This window comes from Heliangelus exortis, chromosome 3, assembly GCF_036169615.1.
Source record: "Heliangelus exortis chromosome 3, bHelExo1.hap1, whole genome shotgun sequence".
Classification (NCBI taxonomy): Eukaryota; Metazoa; Chordata; class Aves; order Apodiformes; family Trochilidae; genus Heliangelus; species Heliangelus exortis.
Window position 1 is genome coordinate 61,514,872 of NC_092424.1, and position 21,116 is coordinate 61,535,987.

Below are 21,116 nucleotides of genomic sequence, written 5' to 3' on the forward strand. Positions count from 1 at the left end.
TTTATTCTTTTACTTTATTTGAAAAAGTATCAAATCTTACAGGAAACAAAATACTGAAGTCTGGCAGTTATTACAGTAAGAGTCTGGGATACTTGTGACCAATAGGTTGCTATTAAACACTAATTTTAGCACTGTATAAACTTCTACTCACATGAGTTTGGACAAACAAGGACCTAACTCCAAGGAAAGCATTAACCATTTCTTCTCCTGTAGGGGAGAATAGATTTTGCTATTCTGCATGGCAAATAATAACTGATGGGTGCTATTAAAGGCTAGTTTTAGCACTGTATAAGCTTTAATCTGTGTGGGTTTGCGTTTTGGGTTTTTTTAAGGATGAAGGAAACGTGATTTCTTTTCCTCCTCACTGCCTTGATCTCTTGATTCCATTCTCAGTGTTATCAGTACTAGATAATGTTTCATCTTGGGAATTTCAGGTTTTTTTGAGCTAGTGTGGCATAGTTCGGTTTGACAAAGTTGCAGCTTTGTGTTAGAGTTAAACTGTCCTTGTTTCCTTCCATGTAATTGCACGTGTCTGCAATAATTTTCCTACACTATAGTAAATTCTCACTTAAAATTTTATTGTTCCTTAAATTAGTAAATGTAATTCACAGAATACTATTTTCAGTAAATAGAGCAAAATGGAACCTGAGAAGTTTGAGGGTAAAATTTTTCTCCATAAACCACGTTCTATGCATATACATAAATGGTGACGATCATTACAGTGTACTTCCTCTGCTAAACTTATATGTAACCCGGTGGAAAGTCACATAAAGATGAAATATTTTGTGTATTTGTTAACAAAAATTGCTTTTATAGTAGTTTTCAGGTTTAATTCTGAGCTAACAAACCATACAGGAATCATTGTCAAGAACAAGTAATATCTTAATGCAGTGTTTTGCATTGTTGAAATTTTATAACTAACATCTAGTGAGAATTTAGTTTTAAAAACAGGTTTTTGAAAACAGGCTGTTTGTTCAGACCAAAGCTTGAAAGTTTATTAATTTTTAATGTGGCCAAACACTAACACTTCCCCTCTGCCCTCCCCCCCCCCCCCAAAAAAAAAAAACCCTTCACCTTTCATAAATGTTCTTGGGGAAAAAATGCTATAACAGATCTCACAACAGACCCGTTGTACTTCAGAAATAATCATAGTGACCTCAAGAGATAGTAACAGCCCATTCAACAAGTCATCATCAAATGGTCATCTTCATGTGTTTTTAGAGGACCATTCTTAACCAATACTCCTGTCCAGAATATCAGGGAGAAATAGTATTATAGACTCCATTGTGTCAGTTTGATACTTAACAGCATTCATGTTATATATTTATACAACTGTTTTTTCATAATATTTTCAATATCTGTTAGTAGTCACTCAGTGAAAAAAAAAGAAAACGGAGTCGTTAAACCTCCTTTTGTATTGATAATAATTCACAAATCCAAAGCCTTACAACCTGTAGATTATAAGATCTTCATTCCCTGTATCTGAGTTCTATCCTTGCATTATTTTGAAAGACAGTCAAGTGTCCAAAAACTACATGTACAAAGGGTATGTCTTAGTGGCAGATGTAGTAGCAATGCACTGAAGGCTCTGATCTGCTCTTTCAGTGTGACCTGTGGAGAGCAGGGCAGAGCATTGCTGGAACATTGTCTTCTCAGCATTGTTTCTGCTTTGGCTCCATTCATCTGAATGTGTCCAGGGTTTCAGTCAGTGAGGCAAATGCATTCAGCGTTTTTTCAGTTGATACTTCTGAATCCTTTAAGGTCAACTCTTTCCTAATTGCTTCAAAAGTCATGGACATTACTGTTTTCAAAGCAGCCATTGTGAGTTTAAATTGCTTCTCAGTGGAACATTGCAAGAGTAAGTCCTAATTAATTTTTTCAGTCCCCAGTAGCAGAAGACTTTTGGTCCACCTGATTATGTTTTCCTTGTAATTTCCTATCAAAGTAGTACCAGTCAATGGACTGATATCAGCATGCTGGAGTGTATTAACAAAGGGGTTTGAATTTATTTTATTTATGTGTCTCTTATTAAAACAACATGTATCTCCACTTTTGAGGGCTTAATGGTAACTGTCAGATATCAGTCTTTCATATATAATTGCTGGAGAGGGATTCTTTAGAAAGATGTGTAGCAATAGGACAAGGGATAATGGCTTTAAACTGGAAAAGAGTAGGTTTAGGCTAGACTTAAGGAAGAAGTTCTTCACTGTGAGGGTGATGAGACATTGGAACAGGTTGCCCCAGGATATTGTGGGAAGTGTTCAAGGCCAGGGTGGATGGGGTTTTGAGCAACCTGGTGGTTGGTGTCCCTGCCTGTGACAGGAGGGCTGGAACTAGTTGATCTTTAAGGTCCCTTCTAAGCCAAAGCATTCTGTGATAATGTACTGGAATTTTCAGGTAGCATATTGTATGGCAAAATATGCTTTGCTAGTTTGCTTAATTAGTTAAAAATCATAGAATGCCTATAAATATTCATAATCTGCATGTTCATAATTTTAAAATATCCAGTATTGTGAGCTCAGGCTTTGTTCTGTATTACCTGTAAGCAGGATGTGTAATCAAAGACTCACTTGTTTACCTGGTACCATATTTGTGTGTAGAGCTACCTGTGGGACTTTCTGTATTTCTACAGCATTTTATACCATCCCAAATCTGGCTAGAGGTTAACTTCAAACTATTTATTTAATTTGTGCATATAAACCATTCTTTGAGAGGGATCAAAAAGCTCTTTTCAGAGGAGCTGTAGGGGCCAGCGTCTCTAACATTCTCTGAAACAGTGTCTCTATTCAATGTCTCTGCAGCAATGGCCTTTGATGGCCATTCTTGAACAGTGTTATCTACATTTTTTTCATATTAGGGCTTAATATATAATATCAGTAAGCTACAGGGCCCTGAGGACCTCCTTTGCTAGGCATAACTGGTGGCATCTGTGATGACTCCCCTTTTCCCCCAGCAAAGGGACACACATGAGGACAAAGATGGACACAGTATGTGGCAACACAAAGTGAGACAACAGGTTTTATCTAAGCATCACCTACCTCACTACTCTCCTCTTTCAGGACTGCTACCTGGTACCTCCCTTTTCCCTGACAGCCTGTTAAACTCTTTTCCTTGGGGCAGCTGTGGACCTGGTTACCATGGTGACATGGATGAACCTGACACTTCAAAGCACAGCTCAGGGAATTACATTCTTGGTTCATAATCAAATACAATTTTTCTTTTTAATAATGCTACCCTACAAAGCTGTAATTTAGAGTTCTGGAAGCAACAGCTTAGATGTACCCAAACCCTAGTGAATGTCTGGCATGCCTTCATCTCCCAGAAGCTGCACTCCAAGAAGCCCTTTGGAAGCCATAGAGACAGGAGCAATCTGGGGACAGTAAACCTGTCTTTAGCTTTCAACCTGAAAAAAGAAAAATATTAAAGAGAGGCCAGTGGTGCAGCAAACTGACTCACATGGGGAAATCTGTAAGACCTCAGGAATAGTGTGCATAGTTTGCCGAAAAGAGTTGCACATCCCATCTCCCTCATCTCTGCAAAAGTACATTGAAGTAAAGTGTTTTCATCAAATAGAATCAAATGAGTCTTTTTCTTTTTTTCTTTTTTTTTTCTTTTTCTTCTTTTCCTTTTCTTTTTTTCTTTTTCCTTTTTTCTTTTTCTTTTTTTTTTTTTTTCCCACACAGGCTAAAAAGCATTATGGATCTTCTCTCTGTGAACTTGGATTTATTAATTAACTTTCATACTTCTAAAAATTTCCATAATTGCACAATGAGAACAATTCTAGCAAAGCAGTAACAAAACAAAACTGAGGGAGATGGAACAGTCTTTCTGGGCAGATGATTAAAACACGAGGCAGCCTAGTCCATCACTTAGTTTCTCGAAGAGCCCTTTTCTCAGGTGGCAGACTGACATATTGCCAGAGCTGGCTGGAACTCCAGTTTCATTTGATGTTATCCTGATGTTACCTTGTTGAACTCATTCAGACGTCATTCCTGATTTTAATTAAATTTTTTGAAAGCTACATAACAAAAGTGCAGAACAGATTATCTTGAGCAGAGCTATTTTGAATATTAAGCTATGCAGCAATAACACCAGTTTCTGTGAATTCAAAGATCTTCCACAAACAGAAATTAGCATTCAAAGAAAATGCAGTGTAATAAAACAGCAGCTTTAATCATGCATAAAACAGAGTTTCTTCCCTCGTTCACACAAAGGAAAGCCAGCATAAAATGCTGTGAATGTTAAGAAAGTCAAATGGAATGGTGAGAAGGTTACATATAAAATCTTGTTTAAAACCTCTAATTTAAAAAGATGTCTTTTAGAAGGCTAGCTGTTCTCTAAGTGGTACCATACAAGCAGCCCTGTGAAATCCTACCAGAATTTTCTCCTTGAGTAATTTTACTTGGATGTGTAAGTAGAATATCATTATCTTGATTCCAACACCATCTCCTTAGGAAAGTATAGGTCGAAGAGATTTTTTGCTGAGTCTTATAAATTCTCTGACAATTTTGCAAGGCTGTGTGTAAATTCTGAGCAGCAGAAGGAAGGGGAAGACAGGAAAGCAATGTTTGCCATGACTGGATTCCTTATGGCATGGTATCCTTTAAGAATCAAGTATGAATATTAGACAAACATTCAATTTTAGAAGTATGTTGGATTTTTAGGTGTATTCATTGAAAAGCATTATAAAAAAAGTACAGGAATTAGGTATGTGAGCAGTTTATGAAAATAAGATGGGCTAGCTGTTTAGAATTTTACTGTTCTTGAAAGTGTTAGCAATCCTAGTCTATTAATCACAGAAGTCAATTGATTGTTTCCCCTAAGTATCTATGAAAGCAAGGGAAACTACTTTTTATATGGTGACTGTTATTGGCAATGTAGAGAGCCAGAATCTCTGGTTCATTTTTTATCAGCTGTGTGAGCAGGACTGTGAAATATGATTGCTGTTACTGTTCGTTTGTTCTGAAGAAAGGCGAGTGGATTAATTGCTAAATCCAGTGTCTTTCTCCAAATCTAGACCTAAATCTTCTCTGTAGGCAGCTAATCTTGGAGGGAGGAGGTGGGAAGTAGTTAGCTCCCTGTTTCAGATTAGAAACTCTTCTTGAAAGTTTTATGCAAGATGACTTTACAGTGTTCAAAAACTATAGGATTATCACTTCATAGTCTTACAGGCACAAGTTGTGAAAAATCTAGTAATATGCAAGGATATAATAAAAACTAACACTTAATTGAAGGTTTATTAGAATAGGGTTGTCCAAAGGAATTCATAGCCAATAGAGGGTCCATTTTCATACAATGATCATTCTGTCACCACACAAGGTTCTTTTTAAAATTGGTAAATTATCTTTTAATACAGCCTGCAATTGAAGATATAAAAAAGGATTGCAGGACTAGACTACTAAAAAGGAATGTTAGGAATTAGTAAAGCAGGGGTTTTTATAGACTAAATAATTCTAGACCATTTTTACCTCGTTTAAAAATAAACAGCAGTATTATCAAATTATCAAAATCAATTTTTAATTACTCTGTCTCTGCAATTTAGATAGAAGGATGTTACGAGGGACTGTCAAAGGCTTACATAGGATAAGACTGATGACATCAGTAGCTCTTCCCCTGTTCACTGATATAGTCACTCCATCTCAGAAGGTAACAAGGCTGCCTAGGCAGGATTTTCTCTCAGTTAAGTTTTGGTTAGTTGTGTTGCTTTGTTTGGCAAAACCAGCAGTTAAGTCTAGAGGAGAGCTACTTCAGAGAAAGAAAAATCCTGGCAGTCTTGTAGTCTAGTGGGGAGACAGAGCAAAAATTCTCAGAGTAGGCAGAATTTCACTTGCTGCTGTAGTCCTTGTGCAATCAGCAACCAGGGGAGGCTGACTTACACACATAAGTTTAACACAAAGGCACAGGGATTCTATGTTTGTGTCCTTTGGTTGTGTAAGCTCACACATGCTTATTACAACAGACTTTGAACTATCCAAATTAAAACACTACTAATAGGAAATACTGTACATTTCCTAAGTTTCATTAAATGCTTCTGTGCTACATTCAGTGGCTTCCTCAAAATAATACAGTTTCTTGTATACAGTGCACATACACATAAAAAATAGATTATAATGTGATTTGTATCTATAATTGATTTCATATAGTCCCCAAATGTAACATTTAGTCTAGACAGTGCATTATTACCTGTTGCTGAAAACACACAGGATATTCCTGGCTTCATTTAAGTCAAAGGCAATTTTTCTGTTAATACTGGGGAGAGGGGCAGCATTTTGCCCATAGATTTTGTCATCTTGGATATGCGAGTCTCAGCCACTGGTTATATGCTTGCTTAATGTATGACTGTCATTTTTCTTCTCTAATTTAGGGTTCTGTGGTAGGTTTCCAGTAGGCACTAGCTTTATCTCATAAGCAACATTAGAGCTGATGGAAATTAGTTACTGCCTGTTACTTCAAGCCCCTTACTGTAAAGGAAACCAAACTAAATGGACAGATTGTTGATATCCTCCTGACATTCCACTATTTTTCTAAAAACTTGGACAGAGTGCTGCATTTTGAACAATTACTGATGATCCAAACTCAATAGTTTTTTTCAGAATATGTGATAAGACACCTATGCCTAGGTTAGATGAATAAGTAAATGCCCTCAATAACCTTTCCTCATATTTTCTGACAGATGTATAATTATTTCTCTAAGGTAACTTTTGTGAACAAAATAACATTGCGAGTGGCCAAACAGTAGTTTTAAACATAACTCTGAGAAGCACCTATACTGCAACTTGCTCTGTGAAGCAGTGAGGACTGCATCTTTCTCCAGGGAAGTGTGAGACAGGTCTCTTATTCTTTTCCCTCTATTCTCTCATCTCTCGCTAGTACTCCTGTGAAAATACCACCATCCTGATCCAGGCTCAAAGCCTGTACTTTTTGATGTATTTTTGAGCCTTTAGCTTTCAAAGTGCATCTTCAGGTCACATCCAATCCTTGTGATTCGTAGTTTGAAATCTCTCAAAGACCTCTCCTTACATCTCCATCCACACAACTAAATCTCTTGCTTAAGCCTTAGTTACTTTGCTGCTTGAGTAGTTTTTACTTTGGTGGGTCAGAGCTACCCAGGTGTGCTCACCTTGCACTCATGGCAATTCCAGATGAAGCAGCTATCCCTCTCTTGCATCCTCCCCTCTCTACCATTCCTGTGTTTCTCAGTACCCCATATAGCAAACAGGAGGTTTTTTTCCCATCAGCATATAAAGCCATTGGTATTTTAGCTTTGATTAATCTTTTGACTCTACTGATTGACCTTTTGGCTCTACTGCTTATAAAATGTTCATTAGTGTTTGTTACATACAGCCCAGCTTTTAGTAGACTGGGAGTTAATTAATTTCAGGCACTGAGAATCTCAAACAACTTCTTCTAGTTCTACCTCCAAAGTCACCCCCCTCGTTGCCTCAGTTAGACAACATCATACCTGTATCTGGCATTAATGCTGGCTTGGGTGTGAGAATGTGTTTTGTGGATGCAGATGCACAAACCCACACCATTTATCTAATCTCTTACCCCTAGACACCTCAACAACATACAGAATGCAAGCAAACTGTTTAGTATTGAGTCCACACAGGTTATGTATGGAAGTATGCATGCTGCCATGTATTGACACAAAGGGAGAAGTGTTTAGTATTTCTCAGCAGATAGGATTCAGGCTATAGGGAAGAGAGATGATTATGGTGATGAAGTTTTAATGGTAAGTTTTATGACTAAAGCACTGCCAGATCTCTCACTGTCTGCTTAGCTCTTGCATGGGTGTCAGGAAGAGAGCATGTTGCTAACACAGAAGGTCATTCTGAGGCTAAGTTGTTAGTAAGTGGTTCAGATACTTCTGAGATGGAGGTTACAGAAACGAGAATCAAAGAGCAGTTTTAAACATCAGCATGATTCTTCCCTCAAAAGATAATACAGGTTTCTGTACGCAAAACCCATGTAGAAACAGTCTGAGAAACACGGTTAAAACCATGAAGTCTAGGATACTGATTATCCCTTTTGCTGACTACACTGGCTTTCTGAAAGGCCCATGGAGCAGATTTTTAGGGGAGTGGTAGTTTTTTGTCTGGTGTGGCTTTACCTCATTTTTTGTTCTGCTTGTTTTGGTCATCTGTTGGGAAGCCTGGGAGTTTCAGAGTGAAGGATGTTTCTGTGTAATGGCATAGGCACGATGATGCCAACGGCCTGAAACTGCTCCATGTGCAGATGCTGTGAGGATGTAGAGGTTAAGTGGGAAGCGTCAGAGAGAAGGCAAGAGCTCGGACCTCTCCCTGCCCATGAGCAGGGGAAAAGCTGAAGCACTAAGCCACAGCCTTAGAAAGTTAAGAACTAGAGAACTGAAAACAGTTTCCTATTTTATGGGTAAACACCTCATGGGATTTTATCCCTGGCCAAAACCTATTTATATTTTTTTGGTATTTGTGCCAAGCTGAAAAAGCCCACGTTCCTGATCCTTTGTACACCCGGCTCTGATACAGAGAGGTGCAGGTTGAATGGCCATGCACTTTCATTTATATTCTGTTTTCCTCTCTGCTGTAACCTGAGGCCTCAGCCCACTCAGCTGTGTTATGGAGTGGTTTCATCTCTGTGTAGAACAGCGATTTTTTAAAATTTTTTTTCCAGAGCCTATAAACAGAAATAAAACTACTGCTGACATTAGGCTTGACTTTGTGGATGGTCTTATTTGGAGAATCAAATTCCTAGTAGAATGTAGATCTCAGGCCAGATATTCCAAGGTGAATTAATATACAAAGATGAACTGAAACTGCATGAATGAGGGAAGGATTAGAGTTTAGGGTGCTTTCTGCAGCTTGGAAAAGAGAGTATCTGTATACACATCTCTACAGCTGTATATTTGGTGTTTACAGTATTTCTATATAGATATATACATATGTGTCTAAACACATATGATGGATGTATCAGGTTATGGTATTGAAACACACGCACATTTGAAAATTATCACCAATGACAATTTTCTTGTCACTAGCACTTACACTTTTAATCAACTTCTTTTTTTATTCATTTAGCAGCAGCAACAGAAGAACCTGAGGTGATTCCAGATCCAGCTAAACAAACAGATAGAGTGGTGAAAATAGCAGGAATAAGTGCTGGAATTCTGGTATTCATCCTGCTTCTCCTTGTTGTCATATTGATCGTCAAAAAAAGGTAAGAAAATTATCTGTGCTGATCCCTCTTTTTTCCTCCATGTGCAACAATAACTAAATGGGTATTTTTTACAGGTCTCTTGGGGGAAAAAAAAAAAAGTTTCAGGATTAGTAGCTCACATCAGGATTTGGTTTAGTTCTCTGTGTTTCCTGTTGGTTTTCCTTTGATTCTCATGATGGATTTAAAGAGAGAATTTCTTTATATTTGGGATCCTGTAGCGATACATTTTCTTATTTATTCCCAAATAGTTTTAAGTTGCAGTTTGAGGAATGTACTGAATATTAAAATGGGTGGAACCGAAATTCGTGAAGACTTTTTTTTTTCATTTTTTAATAAGCAAAGAAAAAAAAAACTTAGTGCACTTCTCTTGTTGTAATCACCTAATAAGTTTGATTTTCTATATGCAGCTCTAATGAGTTCTTTGTATCTGTATGTTGTCCAACTTGCAAAATAATGTAATTTTATACTTCTATTTATGCTTTTGTAAACCTGGAGTTTTTTCTTAAAAGCCATACCAAATCACTGCAAAATTATCTAGCGAGTCCTTAGTGCATGAAATTGTTTAGAAGTGTGTTAATTTGAATGAATTTTCAATTTTTTGTGTGTTTTCTTTGACTGTAAGCAATATCGCCATCTTCTGGCATTGTACAATGCTAACTGCATCGAAATGCTCCTACTGATAGTAAAATTCTGCTCTGCCTTGCTCAGTTTTTAACAGTCTCGACTTCCCAGTAGTTGCAACTCTCTAACCTGGCAAAAAAGTTCATAATATAGCTCTATAAACTGGTAGTTACAGCATCAAAACCAATTCCTCTCTTTCTGTTCACCCTCTCCCTGGCAGGTCCTTTTCTCACTGGTTTCTCTTGGGTAGAACAAGACCTTTGTGGTGTGCACATTGCATTCCCTTGCCTTTTGCTGAAGCCTTAATAAAAAGTGTGTTTGTAAATGTTGCAAATGTTCTTCTGAAATGCAGCTTGCTGTTACTTTTAAAGATTAAGAAAAAAAAAAAAAAGTGAAAATTGTGCCTAAGAACATTCTATATGTTATAATTACTGGTTTGCATTAGATTTTTTTTATTTATTGCCTCTTTACAATTGTCCCTGGAGATATATAACTTGGAGAAGAAACGTCTGCATTAGAAACATTAGGTATGCCTGTAGTGTTCTGTGTTAGTTAGCTACATATGTGATTTTTCCCAAAAGTGCTTTTACTTTTCTCTGTTGTTTACCTCTGTGGTTGAGAATTAACACATATGCAAAAGGTCCAACTCATCATATGCAAAAAAACCCAACCCAAACCAAAACCATACAGCCAGCCGGTTTTTGTTTATTTACACAACTTTTGCAAAACAAGGCAAAAGTTGTTTCTCAGCTTTCAGGAAGAAATCTATTTTACAGCTTTGTTGCAAGGTATGTGCTGGGGAGTATGATCAGTGCACGTTGCAGTGGTCCCCTTATGTATAATAGGGGACTCTGTGTGTGTGCGTGTGTATGTGAGAGAGAAACTGTGTTGCAGTATATAATGTCAGTCTCTTACAGATGGGATTGACTAGTTCTGCAGGTAACAAAAGAAAAAAAAGCTTATAATTCATTTTTCATATCCTTTTTACCTCTTGCATTCTGATTCCTTTTAGACTCGTACTTTCCCTGTTGAATTGTTTCAACAAGTTCAAAGTAAATCAGTCATGTCAGTGAAATGTTATTTTAAAATTTCCCCTTTCTCCCCCTTCCCTTTTCTGAGCCTGTCAAGTCAGTACCCCTGGGAATGATACATGATCATCATTCTAAAACACATAACATTTCTCAACTCCTGTACTAATTAGTATGCAAAATAGGTGAGAAATTAACCTGTTTAATGAATCTTTAATGTTTGGCAGTTCTTCAGCATCAGTTTATTTGATTGACCGTGGCATATGTTAGAGGTGTGCCACGCCCTCCCCCCTAGGGAAGTTTTTTTTTAATACCAGCTTTAGTCAATACCTCTAACAGAAAACATAGAAATCCTTTGTATACCTGAGTTTATTCAGTCAGTCCAGTGAATCAGGGCAACCCACATAATGAAGCCAGAAACAGCTGTACAAACCCTGACACATTCACACATACATAAAGACACTTCACTTAGTTGTGGTGGGACTGAAAATTGATCCATCTGAATCATCTTCTGTAGTGTACATATTCAGTGATCCATTATGTAGTATCCCTTTTGACACTTGAATTGACCACAGCTCATTGCATGGAAAAGTCTACAAAACAATGGTTTCTGCATTTGCATTGGTTTATTAATTCATATGCACAGCCATCGTTATCTCAATCTGATTAAATGCAGCATTACATTTTATTGAAAAATGGAGTACTAAGCAGTTTTGTTCATGAGCTTGAGATGTTTTAGGCTTTGCCTGATCATTTTGTACAAATTGGTTTGAGGTTTTCCAGAATGAAGCTCTTAACAACTCCTATAGAGTTTTACTGGAGTAATAAAACCAACTAAGAAAAGGGATACTGCATCTTTAACAGGCAATGCCATTTTTGTTTTCTAAGTCATTGTTGGACTGTTTCCAAATGTCCTTCATTTCCTTCCATTTGTTTACCTTCCATATTTTTAATGCTTAGCATGACTACATCAGCATTTCCAATTGTAAGATTTTAAAATGGAAAACATATGTTTGCATTCAGGAAATGTGTGGTATATATGTCAGTACACACACATTTGTTGTGAACGGGCATTCTTTAAAACGTGTGTACTCATATAGCTACATACAATATGCATGCAAACATATACGTATACACCTGTGTACCAATAATGATGTTAAATGAATTACTTGAAATTTTTTTTTCTGATTAAATGTATTTATTAATGCAATCTAGAGTTTTTGTAGCTGAAAAGTAAAAAGCATATTTACCGCTCAAGATTTGTACACAGCTGTTCATTTGTCATGACATCTAGGTGGTAATCATTATATTACGCTTAACTGCATGTTGAAAATACAGCCCATTTAATTTTCAAATTTTTTGGCAATAAATGAAATCTCAGCATGTAACTTTCTCAAGTGATATTTCTAAAAAACATCATTTTTAGATGCTAGTGTATTTTGGTTTTTAGTTGCATGGCAAAGTAAGTCTAGCTTGTGCATGAGCAAGTTGAAATGCTAACCAAAGAAACATTAATTTTTCAATTTTTTTTAAACGCACATATCTCTGCTTTACTGAATGTGACAGAGTCACGCTTTTCATTCACCATTGCTTCTCTTTTTCCACTGTCTGTGATTTGCTTGCCAGGAGGAGCTACTATTCTTACTCCTACTATCTGTAAGTAGAATACGGGTGACTTACTATTTTACATGTTTTAAAGATGCAGTATCCCTTTTTAAAAAAAGATAAACAACCTATAATTTTCCTAAAGTTTTATTGATAATTACCTTTTTTTATTCTCAGGCTTGAAAAATTGCTTGTATCATTGTTACCTTACTCTTACCCTGTGTTTTTTTTAAAGGGATATTGTATTTCTAACTGTATATTGAGACTTCTGCTTTTTGCTAGTTTTTCCCATAGCTATCATTTTAGTTTATTGTAATCATAATTTAATTCACATTATGATTCACAGTGACACATCACACTAAGGAAAAAACCTCTTCTCCTATTTCCTAGCCAGAGAACTGTGGTTGTAAATCATAAATTGTTCTTTCTTAGCCTATCAGTTACCAGGAGTCATCCTAAGCATCGCTTTTCCTATGCAGATTGTAGGCAGATGCCCAACCTTAATAAATATATCTCTGCCCTAGCAATGGCATAGCATCCCTACTACCTCCGTGGTCCCTACCAATCTTTTTGTTGGTTTGTTTTTATACAGAAATACTTTTTCTGAGGTGGCCTGTGTTTGCTGCCTGCGAGGTGCTTTGCATACACATTTTCAAGTGTGGCTTGTACTTTATTACATCGGTTTGCATACAGTTTTGCTTCATTGAAGCAAAATTGACTTCTTTTTTATACATGTTGACCAAATGAGTTTTTGTGAAGGCTGCAGCAGTTTTGTCTATGATTGAGCAAAGCAGTTACACACATTCATAATTTTAAATGAATTTATAAAACACTTCAGAAGGGATCTCAGAGTGCACTGCAGTGCTTTGATAAGCTGGTGGTTTATGATAATGATGCTTTTCTACATTTTTAAGCAGATTAGTTGACTTCTTTAAACAAAAATTGGAAAAAAAAAAGTTAATCTGGCTTAGCTAACTGCCATTCTCCAATTTATTGTGACAAATTATAATTTCCTTGTTAAATAACAATTCTTCAGCTCGAGATAATTAACCATACAGTTTCATCCTATGATGAAGCCCTTTTCCCTTCCATCTCCCACTGAAACACCCACCTGCGCAGGTTCGCCCAACTGGATCCTTGGGCAGATCATGAGGATCATTTGCACTTTCTCTCAGCCTCAAGTATTTTCACATAACTATTTGCTTGCCTATTATGAAGCATAGATTGTATGTGCCTTCAGCGGAGTGAGAGAAGGAAAAAGAGAAAAAGGAGTTGTCAAACTCCCAGGGAGCCAGGAGCTGTTGAACAATGAAGCTGTCCTCCCATCTCCCAGCAGCTCTGGGTTGTGTGCTACAACACAATGAGCCTTTTTAGGAGATGAAGCAGAGAATAAGAATTAGAAACTAGCTACTGTAATAAGCTAATAATTTGAAAGCCTTAATAGCTGTTGATTTATTTAGCGTAGCTAGCAAGTTTTGTTACAAAGTGATGCTTCGAGGAGGGCTTAATATAGCTGAGAGATGAGATGTAATAGCCTTTTTCATAGTTCTGTGGCATTAGAAAAAGGTGATCTCCACGTAGAAGAATATCCAACAAGCTTTGAAACTTAACAGTCTAAACTAGAAATGCCAGTTTTGTGAAAGCTGAGAATATTGGGAACAAGTTGTAAAGCTCAAGCAGCTTCACTTCTGGAAGCTCTAATTTGTTCAACCGAGAGTATCATTTCAACTTTTCTTAAGCAAATAGAAATGCGGGGTAAATGTATAAAGCATTTTAGGGGCAACATCCAGCTGTCACTGGGGTTTTTTTCAGCTTTCACTGAGCAACTGATACACACAGAACCTTTATGTACATCACAAGGGTTTGATGAAGAGATGATAGGTTGAGAGACCATTTTGGGGATTTTTGTAGTGAGAGGTTGACTGAGTTATAGTTTTTCAATTAGGGTACCTGTAAATAGAGAAAAGAAAGGGGGCTGGAGGGGGACACAGTACGAAGATGCCTCTGACAGGTTAAAAAAAAAAATCTTTGTTATTCTCAGGAATGCTTTGTCCATCTTACTGTTAACCAAGACTCTTAATTTAAGAGACAGTCCTCTGACATCTATTTAAATGTGGAAGTACATGGAGTGTTTCCTGCTCTAGAGAGTGATGTAGGTACTTTCTGTTGGTTGTTCCCAGGACTTAACAATTAAATGGATGGATAATTTACACTAATGTTCTTTTTGTCTAGTGAGTGCAGCACAGAATATTAAAAGTTATCAGCGAATAGATGAAGAGCAAGCAGTGCTTTTAGTCAGAGAAACGTAGGATAAACACTGTCTATGCAGCTAACAGGGTACTTGATGATATTTTGTGCAGAAAAACATTGTGAAGCTACAGTGTATTTGAAGCTACATGTATTTTCAAGAACCCAGGATTTTCAGTGATGATTGTGTCTCTCCCATGTGGTATCAGATTTATCCAAATCAGCAGGTTGGCTACCTGTTGTACTGCAGTCACAGCTTCAGATGAACAGGGAGATTTTGGAGCACTCTAATATATATCACAAGTTCCTGCAGAACCAAGGTGCACTTCATACTGCTCTGCATATTTCCTACTACTTGAGATATTTGCTTTCAGAATAGTACGGCTTAAGGGATACATAAAAAAGTAAAAAATGGAAATTATTATTTCATCTGACTTCTAGACACAGTGAAAATCCCTTCCAGTTCTTCACCATAAGGAGAGAACTGAGAGAGATTTCTGAAGTATGTACTTGTAAGGGCATTGAATGTTAATTTAGGGGGTTTAGTTGTACACATTAGGTTGCTGTTTTACTGTGTTACATTCAGAGTGCAAAACCTTTAATGTCAAAGTTTAAGATTTTCCTAAACTGCATGAAAGAGTAGAGTGGTGATTTTGTTAAAGAAACAAAGTTCAGTATCAGGAACAAAGTGTGGTATCATGTTGTATCTTGTACACTGAGTGGAAAGAACAACTTTTAACATAAAAGGTAATATGACTCCATATTGAATAATTATGTTTCTTTTGTTATTTCATAGGGTTTTTTTTAAATTTAGAAGGTTAAATAATTTATTCCTAACAAGGCAAGCAAGGGAAATTGGTTGTCTATTTATAAAATCAAAGCACAGATTTAAATGGAGATGGTTGATAAAACTGCATGCACAGATGCTTCGTATTTATAATTTCAGTTAAAATGTAATTATATTCTCTAATTTGTTTATATTAGTGTAATTACTCTGCAGGAAAAAAAAAAAAGTATTACCAGGGTACAGAAGTTAGCACTTCTATTGCAGCATTTGTGTATGTATAAAAAGCATGATTTCGACTCTTTCATAGCAGGGTGCACAGTTTTATCCCTTTCATGGTGGAAAAGTTGTACACAGTACAGTCAGCCAAACTTTTCAGTCACTCAGATATGTCGTGATGACTGTAGGCATTAATGTTCATCAAATATTAAGGTGGCTTGGGTTTTTGTTTTTGGCTGGGCAGCAAACTTGCAAAGAAGCGCAAGGATGCCATGGGGACCACTCGCCAGGAGATGACACACATGGTGAATGCCATGGACAGAAGTTACGCTGACCAGAGCACCCTGCATGCAGAGGATCCCCTTTCCATCACATTTATGGACTCTCATAACTTCAGCCCCAGATGTAAGTACAACAGTGATAGGTAACCCGGAGTGTAGGTGAACGTAGACTCATGGAAAACAATTCTACTTTTTCAGGAAAATTGTTGTAGGCTCCAGGTTTTCGAGAATATTGGTAAACCCAAAGGTTGGATAGGAATGTTCATATGTTATCCTTATAAATATGTGGTCAGTTATTTAGGTATCTACATGTACTTTCAGTATGCATTCTAGGGAAAAAACATTGCACTTCTAGAATATCTCGATTAAAATCTGAAACAGTTTTCCCTCATGAAGATATTCAATACCACCATGTTAAATAATACTGCACAACACCAGGTCTGTAATGAATAATATGAGGTCCAAATTAATTTCTTTCTTTTGGCAGTAAGGACATTATAGCAGAAGGAAACTGACAATTTTCATTGCTGTTTGTGAAGTTCAGGAACAAGCTTGTTAATATATCTGCAAATTTGCTCTATATTTGTATTCTTTTTTTTTTTTTTTTTTTTTTTAGACTTGCCAGCTGTGTGCCTTTAACAAAGTTTGGCAGTTTGGGTTTCTGACTGTTAAATGTCTGGGTTATAGCTACCACTGCTCAACACACCTGCCTCGCAGCATCTGTGCTGTGCCTTGTACTAAAGCCAGATACTCCACAGGCAGACTCTAAATACCTTAAAACAAGTGTGTAAGTTACCAAAGGGACACAATTCTCCCATGGAGCTGGCAGGAACCTGACCTTCTCACAGCCACATGGATTTGTGGCTTTGCTTTACACAGGTCTGAGCAGCCTGAGATATTTCTGAATTGCCACCCTTTGGGAATGGCATTTCATTGCCCTTCCCCTGCCTCCCATACTGCTTACCATGCTTGAGGAAAATACATCCCTTAAGGCTTTTGAGTTCTTCCCTGGTTATTGTAGGGGAAATGGATTTCAAAGGAGGGCTTATTCCTCGGTTTGTTGAAGCTTGCCAAACTGCAGAGCACTAACATTTGAAGTGTCTCATAACCTGTTATAAATGGGAGTTTAGTATTCAGCCTGTGAGTTTTTCTACACAGTTTTGGCTGAACTGCTTGAAAAATCTCCAAATGTTTTTTGTCTTATTGGCACTGAAATTTGTGGAGGCATGTTTGCAAAGACAGTTCAATTTAGGCTGAGTTATGGTGAATCCCAGGCTAATCCATCAGGAACCTACAAGCCTACTAAGTCAGGGCTGCCAGGCACTTGGGCAGCTTCCAAGAGCCCATGAGGCCCTGCCACCACAGCTGGTTGGCAAAGAAGTTTGACACCACTGTTTTCCAGTGCCCTAGGTATATGATTTTTTGGGTGTTGGAGGATACAGTTCTCCTGACCATCATCTGTACTGAGGCAAAGAGCTTTTCAGGCTTGTTTTAGGCAGATTGCTTGAGAATTGGAGCTCAGTTTTGTCACAGACCTGTTGATATTCTAATTTTTTGTTCCAGGTTGGAACAAAGCCAAATCTGAATTCCACTATTCCTGTCTGAAGCAGCGTGGTTTTCTCTGCATGGTTCTAGCTGTGATAACAGATGATAAAATTCTGTGAATTTTATTCAAATGTCTGCAACTGTATATCTATGATTTTCCTATACCCGTTAAGAGCAGTATCTTTGTCATTGCACATAAAAAAAGCTATTAACTGTAAATACGTATATAATTTTTTAAAATTACCTGGAAGATTTAAAATAAATACTATTTTGTTTTGAGATGAGCTATTCAAGTATTAGATGGGAGAATGGGTTTGAGAAGAAAAGAGCTGGTTCTTTGAAAGTGAGCCTTTATTGTGAAGCAAAAGAACAATAGTGGAGGAGGAGCCCTTTGAAAAACTAAATTGCATGTAATATAGTCTTTATTTCATTTCAGTTAGAATCTCTTTGCCTTTATCATTACATTTCTGAAATCCAAAATCACTGCCTTTCATTCCTCTTTTATTCAGGATGCTTTCTGGAACTGTGCATTCATTCTGGTTTTCTGTTGTAGCAAAATTAATGGGGTTAAGTTATTGTTTGGTTATACTTTGAAGTGTTATTGTTTTTATTCTTTAAAAATACACAAATTGAGGGTAATGTATTTCTTCACGAGCTTTGTTTTCCTACAGTGCCCAATGATCCACTTGTGCCGACAGCTGTGTTAGGTGAGGACCCTAGTCCTTCATTATCCATTCCTGCATGAGTTTCATCTCCTTGCATGGTTGAACGTTGAAACAGCTTATTTTATGTAAAAGATAGCTATGCTGTTGCCAGGAAAAAAAACCAGTTTTATCAATTCAGAATGAAACTGCTTTGAAAATAAAAATTATTTTATGTTCTTATTAATAAATTATTCCCACTCAGTGTTAACTGAAGGAAATAGGTAAATAGAAAATACTAAAATTTTTCCCCCCAGAGTATTAAACTGAGTTCCAGTGAAATGACATGTGAAACCTAGAACTCTCTTGAGATATAGAAAAATTAAATTCAGGTCCACATTATCATTGTTTGACACCAAAGTCTCAATCTAAGTAAATAAGAATGTAAAGAAAAATCAAGATGGGAAAAGCCTCCAAAATATCCCAAACCAAACAACAAATTTGTAGATACATGTATACCCATATTAATTACATATTTCAGTTGACCCTAACTAGTAAATTTTTCAATTTTATACTTAGTGTAAAAAGAACAGTAGATGTTGGAAGTGGTCAGACTGCTTACTTCTATGTCACATCTGACACTGAATGCCTGTATTAGGGGGTCTTTTTTTAAAATAAAAATCTAAAAGTTTAATTTTATACCTGAGTTCTTGATCTGATAAACACAATGTGCCATATCTAGTTTCAGTTAGTTGCTGAGGTTATCTTAGGATAAAAGACAAGAACCAGGAAGTGGGCATGAATATAAAACTAGATTCCTAGAAGTAAAGCTTTAAGGGGCCCTGAGGCAATTCAGTCCCTCCTCTGTTTTGAGATGAGACATTATTTGCATAATATAGACTCTTCCTGGCAGTCTACTAGGTTTAAAAAAATTGTAGTGAAGAGAACTCTGTGCTTGCAGTGTCATATTCCAATGCCTCACTCCTCTAAATAAAAATTAAATTCAGATCCACATTATTACTGTTTGGGACCCAAAGCTCAATTTTCTAAATATTCTTTACTACTGACTCTTATTACTGCTCACTCCATGGTTTTTTCCTACCTGGATTCATTCTCCTTGCTGCAAATTTAACCATTTCCTTTTGAGACACTCAGAAAATACAGAGAGCTGATCCAATCCTATCCTTTCAGAACAGTCTGTCACCCATTGAAAGGTTCACAAGTTGTTGTCCATTGTCTTCTGAGTTAAACCCAGTTCATTAACTTGTAATTTTGCAAGTTATGCTTTCCAGACTTCCTATCATTCTTACCTTCTGAACACTTTACAACACATAAGTTGAACAATTTAATTGTGGTGCTCCAAATCAGGTAAAGTTCTTAGAAGTCTCAATGCTGAGCAGAAAGGAATAGGTACCCTCATGCCCTACTTGTAGTGTTCCTGCTACCTTTATTGTATTTTGTCTTTTTTATTACACTTGTGTTGCTGACTTGTTCAGTTACTTGCTAAAATCCTAGTTATCATTATCCAGTTCATTGTTCCATTTTGTAGTTATATACTTGACTTTCCTTTCCCACTCACAGTATGTTGCATTCAATGTTTAGTTGACTGTTGTTTTTTGCATTGTCTCCCAAATAATCAAGATAAGTTTGAAATCAGATCCTTTACTTTTTAAGTGCTTGCAGTGTCTGACTGCTCAGCACGCTCTGCCCATACTGTCAGGGTATTTTCTATCCTATTATGCAAGTTGTGGGTAAAAATATTGATAAAAAGTATACCCAGGAGGAACCTCTGCAGATCTTCATATAAAGTGTTTTCTCAGACCGAGAGCAAATCACTGTTTGTGAGTAGTCTTTGCTCTTTGTTAAGCTGGGGTATACTCACTGCGTGGGAGAATTATCAGGTTATATTCTGCTCGGTTACTTTTGCTAATGTTGCAATTGCCATTCTTCTGATGACAGTAGTGTCTTAGGAAGTTTATAATCATCAGAGCAGTTGGATGCTGGAACATTCCACTTAGGGCCCAAGGATGCTTAATCACGTGGTTTAAGAAGTTCATGAGGAGTCATGGAAAAGCATCCTTGCCTGAAAGAGGAAAGAGGTAGACTCAGTAATCTTGAATGCTTCCCAAATTATCAATGGACTAAAAGTCATAGATAACACATCTTTTCCTGAAATTCTTCTACAGTCTTCTTGTATCTTTTAGCTTTATTGCATGCACTTACAAGCTGCACAGGTACTGTTTGGTAATATTATCAGTATGTCCCTAATAGTTCTTTTAGGAAATAAACATATTCCAAAGATCAGTGTATTGCCACTACATTGTGGCAGATGCAGACATGGGTGGCTGTAAACAATGAGGACAAGAGATTAGTTGAAAAAGTTAATTGAAGTTCAATTAACTTCCATTAATGGAAGTTCCTATCTGTATTTCCATCTGCTGGTGATGGTGTTTAAGGCATGATAGTCTCCTGGTATAAGCAAAGCAATACTGGCTGGAAGAGGTAATATTTTTTCATTGCTTGGACTGAATCTGTGGAGAGAAGTAGACAAACTTTTGGGTACACCATGTAGAAAGGGTTGAATACCTGTACACTTTTTCCTTTGGAACTAGATCATATGGCCTGCTCTGTCTCCATTTAGCCTTTGCTTAGCCCAGCATAATGAAAAGTTTTCTTCTGGTCTGTCCAGAGATCAGCAAAAATTTGTATTCTAAATTACAAAACATGTTCCTTTATATGAAGCTCTTATTGCTTTGTATCTGTACTAGATTTCTTTTTCTTCATGTACCAGTTATTAACGCTACACTCCATTCTGTGTACATTAGCACTAAGTTAGTATGACAATTTTGCCTTTTCAAGTCTCTGTCATTAGATTTATGGCATAATAATGTGGCCCTTATATTTTTAAAATGGCTTTCATTGTTACCTATTGTGAAGCTTTAACAAC

The 21,116-nt window shown here is 36.9% G+C and overlaps 1 protein-coding gene across 6 annotated transcripts in view; it reads left to right on the forward strand.

The window, feature by feature from the left end:
- The window catches only part of PTPRK (protein tyrosine phosphatase receptor type K), a 389,642-nt gene that overhangs the window by 343,823 nt on the left and 24,703 nt on the right, over positions 1-21,116 (forward strand). Inside the window, exons 14-18 of one of the 6 annotated variants that reach the window (XM_071740971.1) lie at positions 9,060-9,198; positions 10,305-10,346; positions 12,474-12,503; positions 15,947-16,107; positions 18,200-18,235. In XM_071740971.1, coding sequence (XP_071597072.1) covers positions 9,060-9,198; positions 10,305-10,346; positions 12,474-12,503; positions 15,947-16,107; positions 18,200-18,235 — 408 coding nt within the window. The remainder of the gene's footprint in view (positions 1-9,059; positions 9,199-10,304; positions 10,347-12,473; positions 12,504-15,946; positions 16,108-18,199; positions 18,236-21,116) is intronic. The other 5 variants (XM_071740972.1, XM_071740974.1, XM_071740973.1 and 2 more) reach the window with 5 other exon arrangements.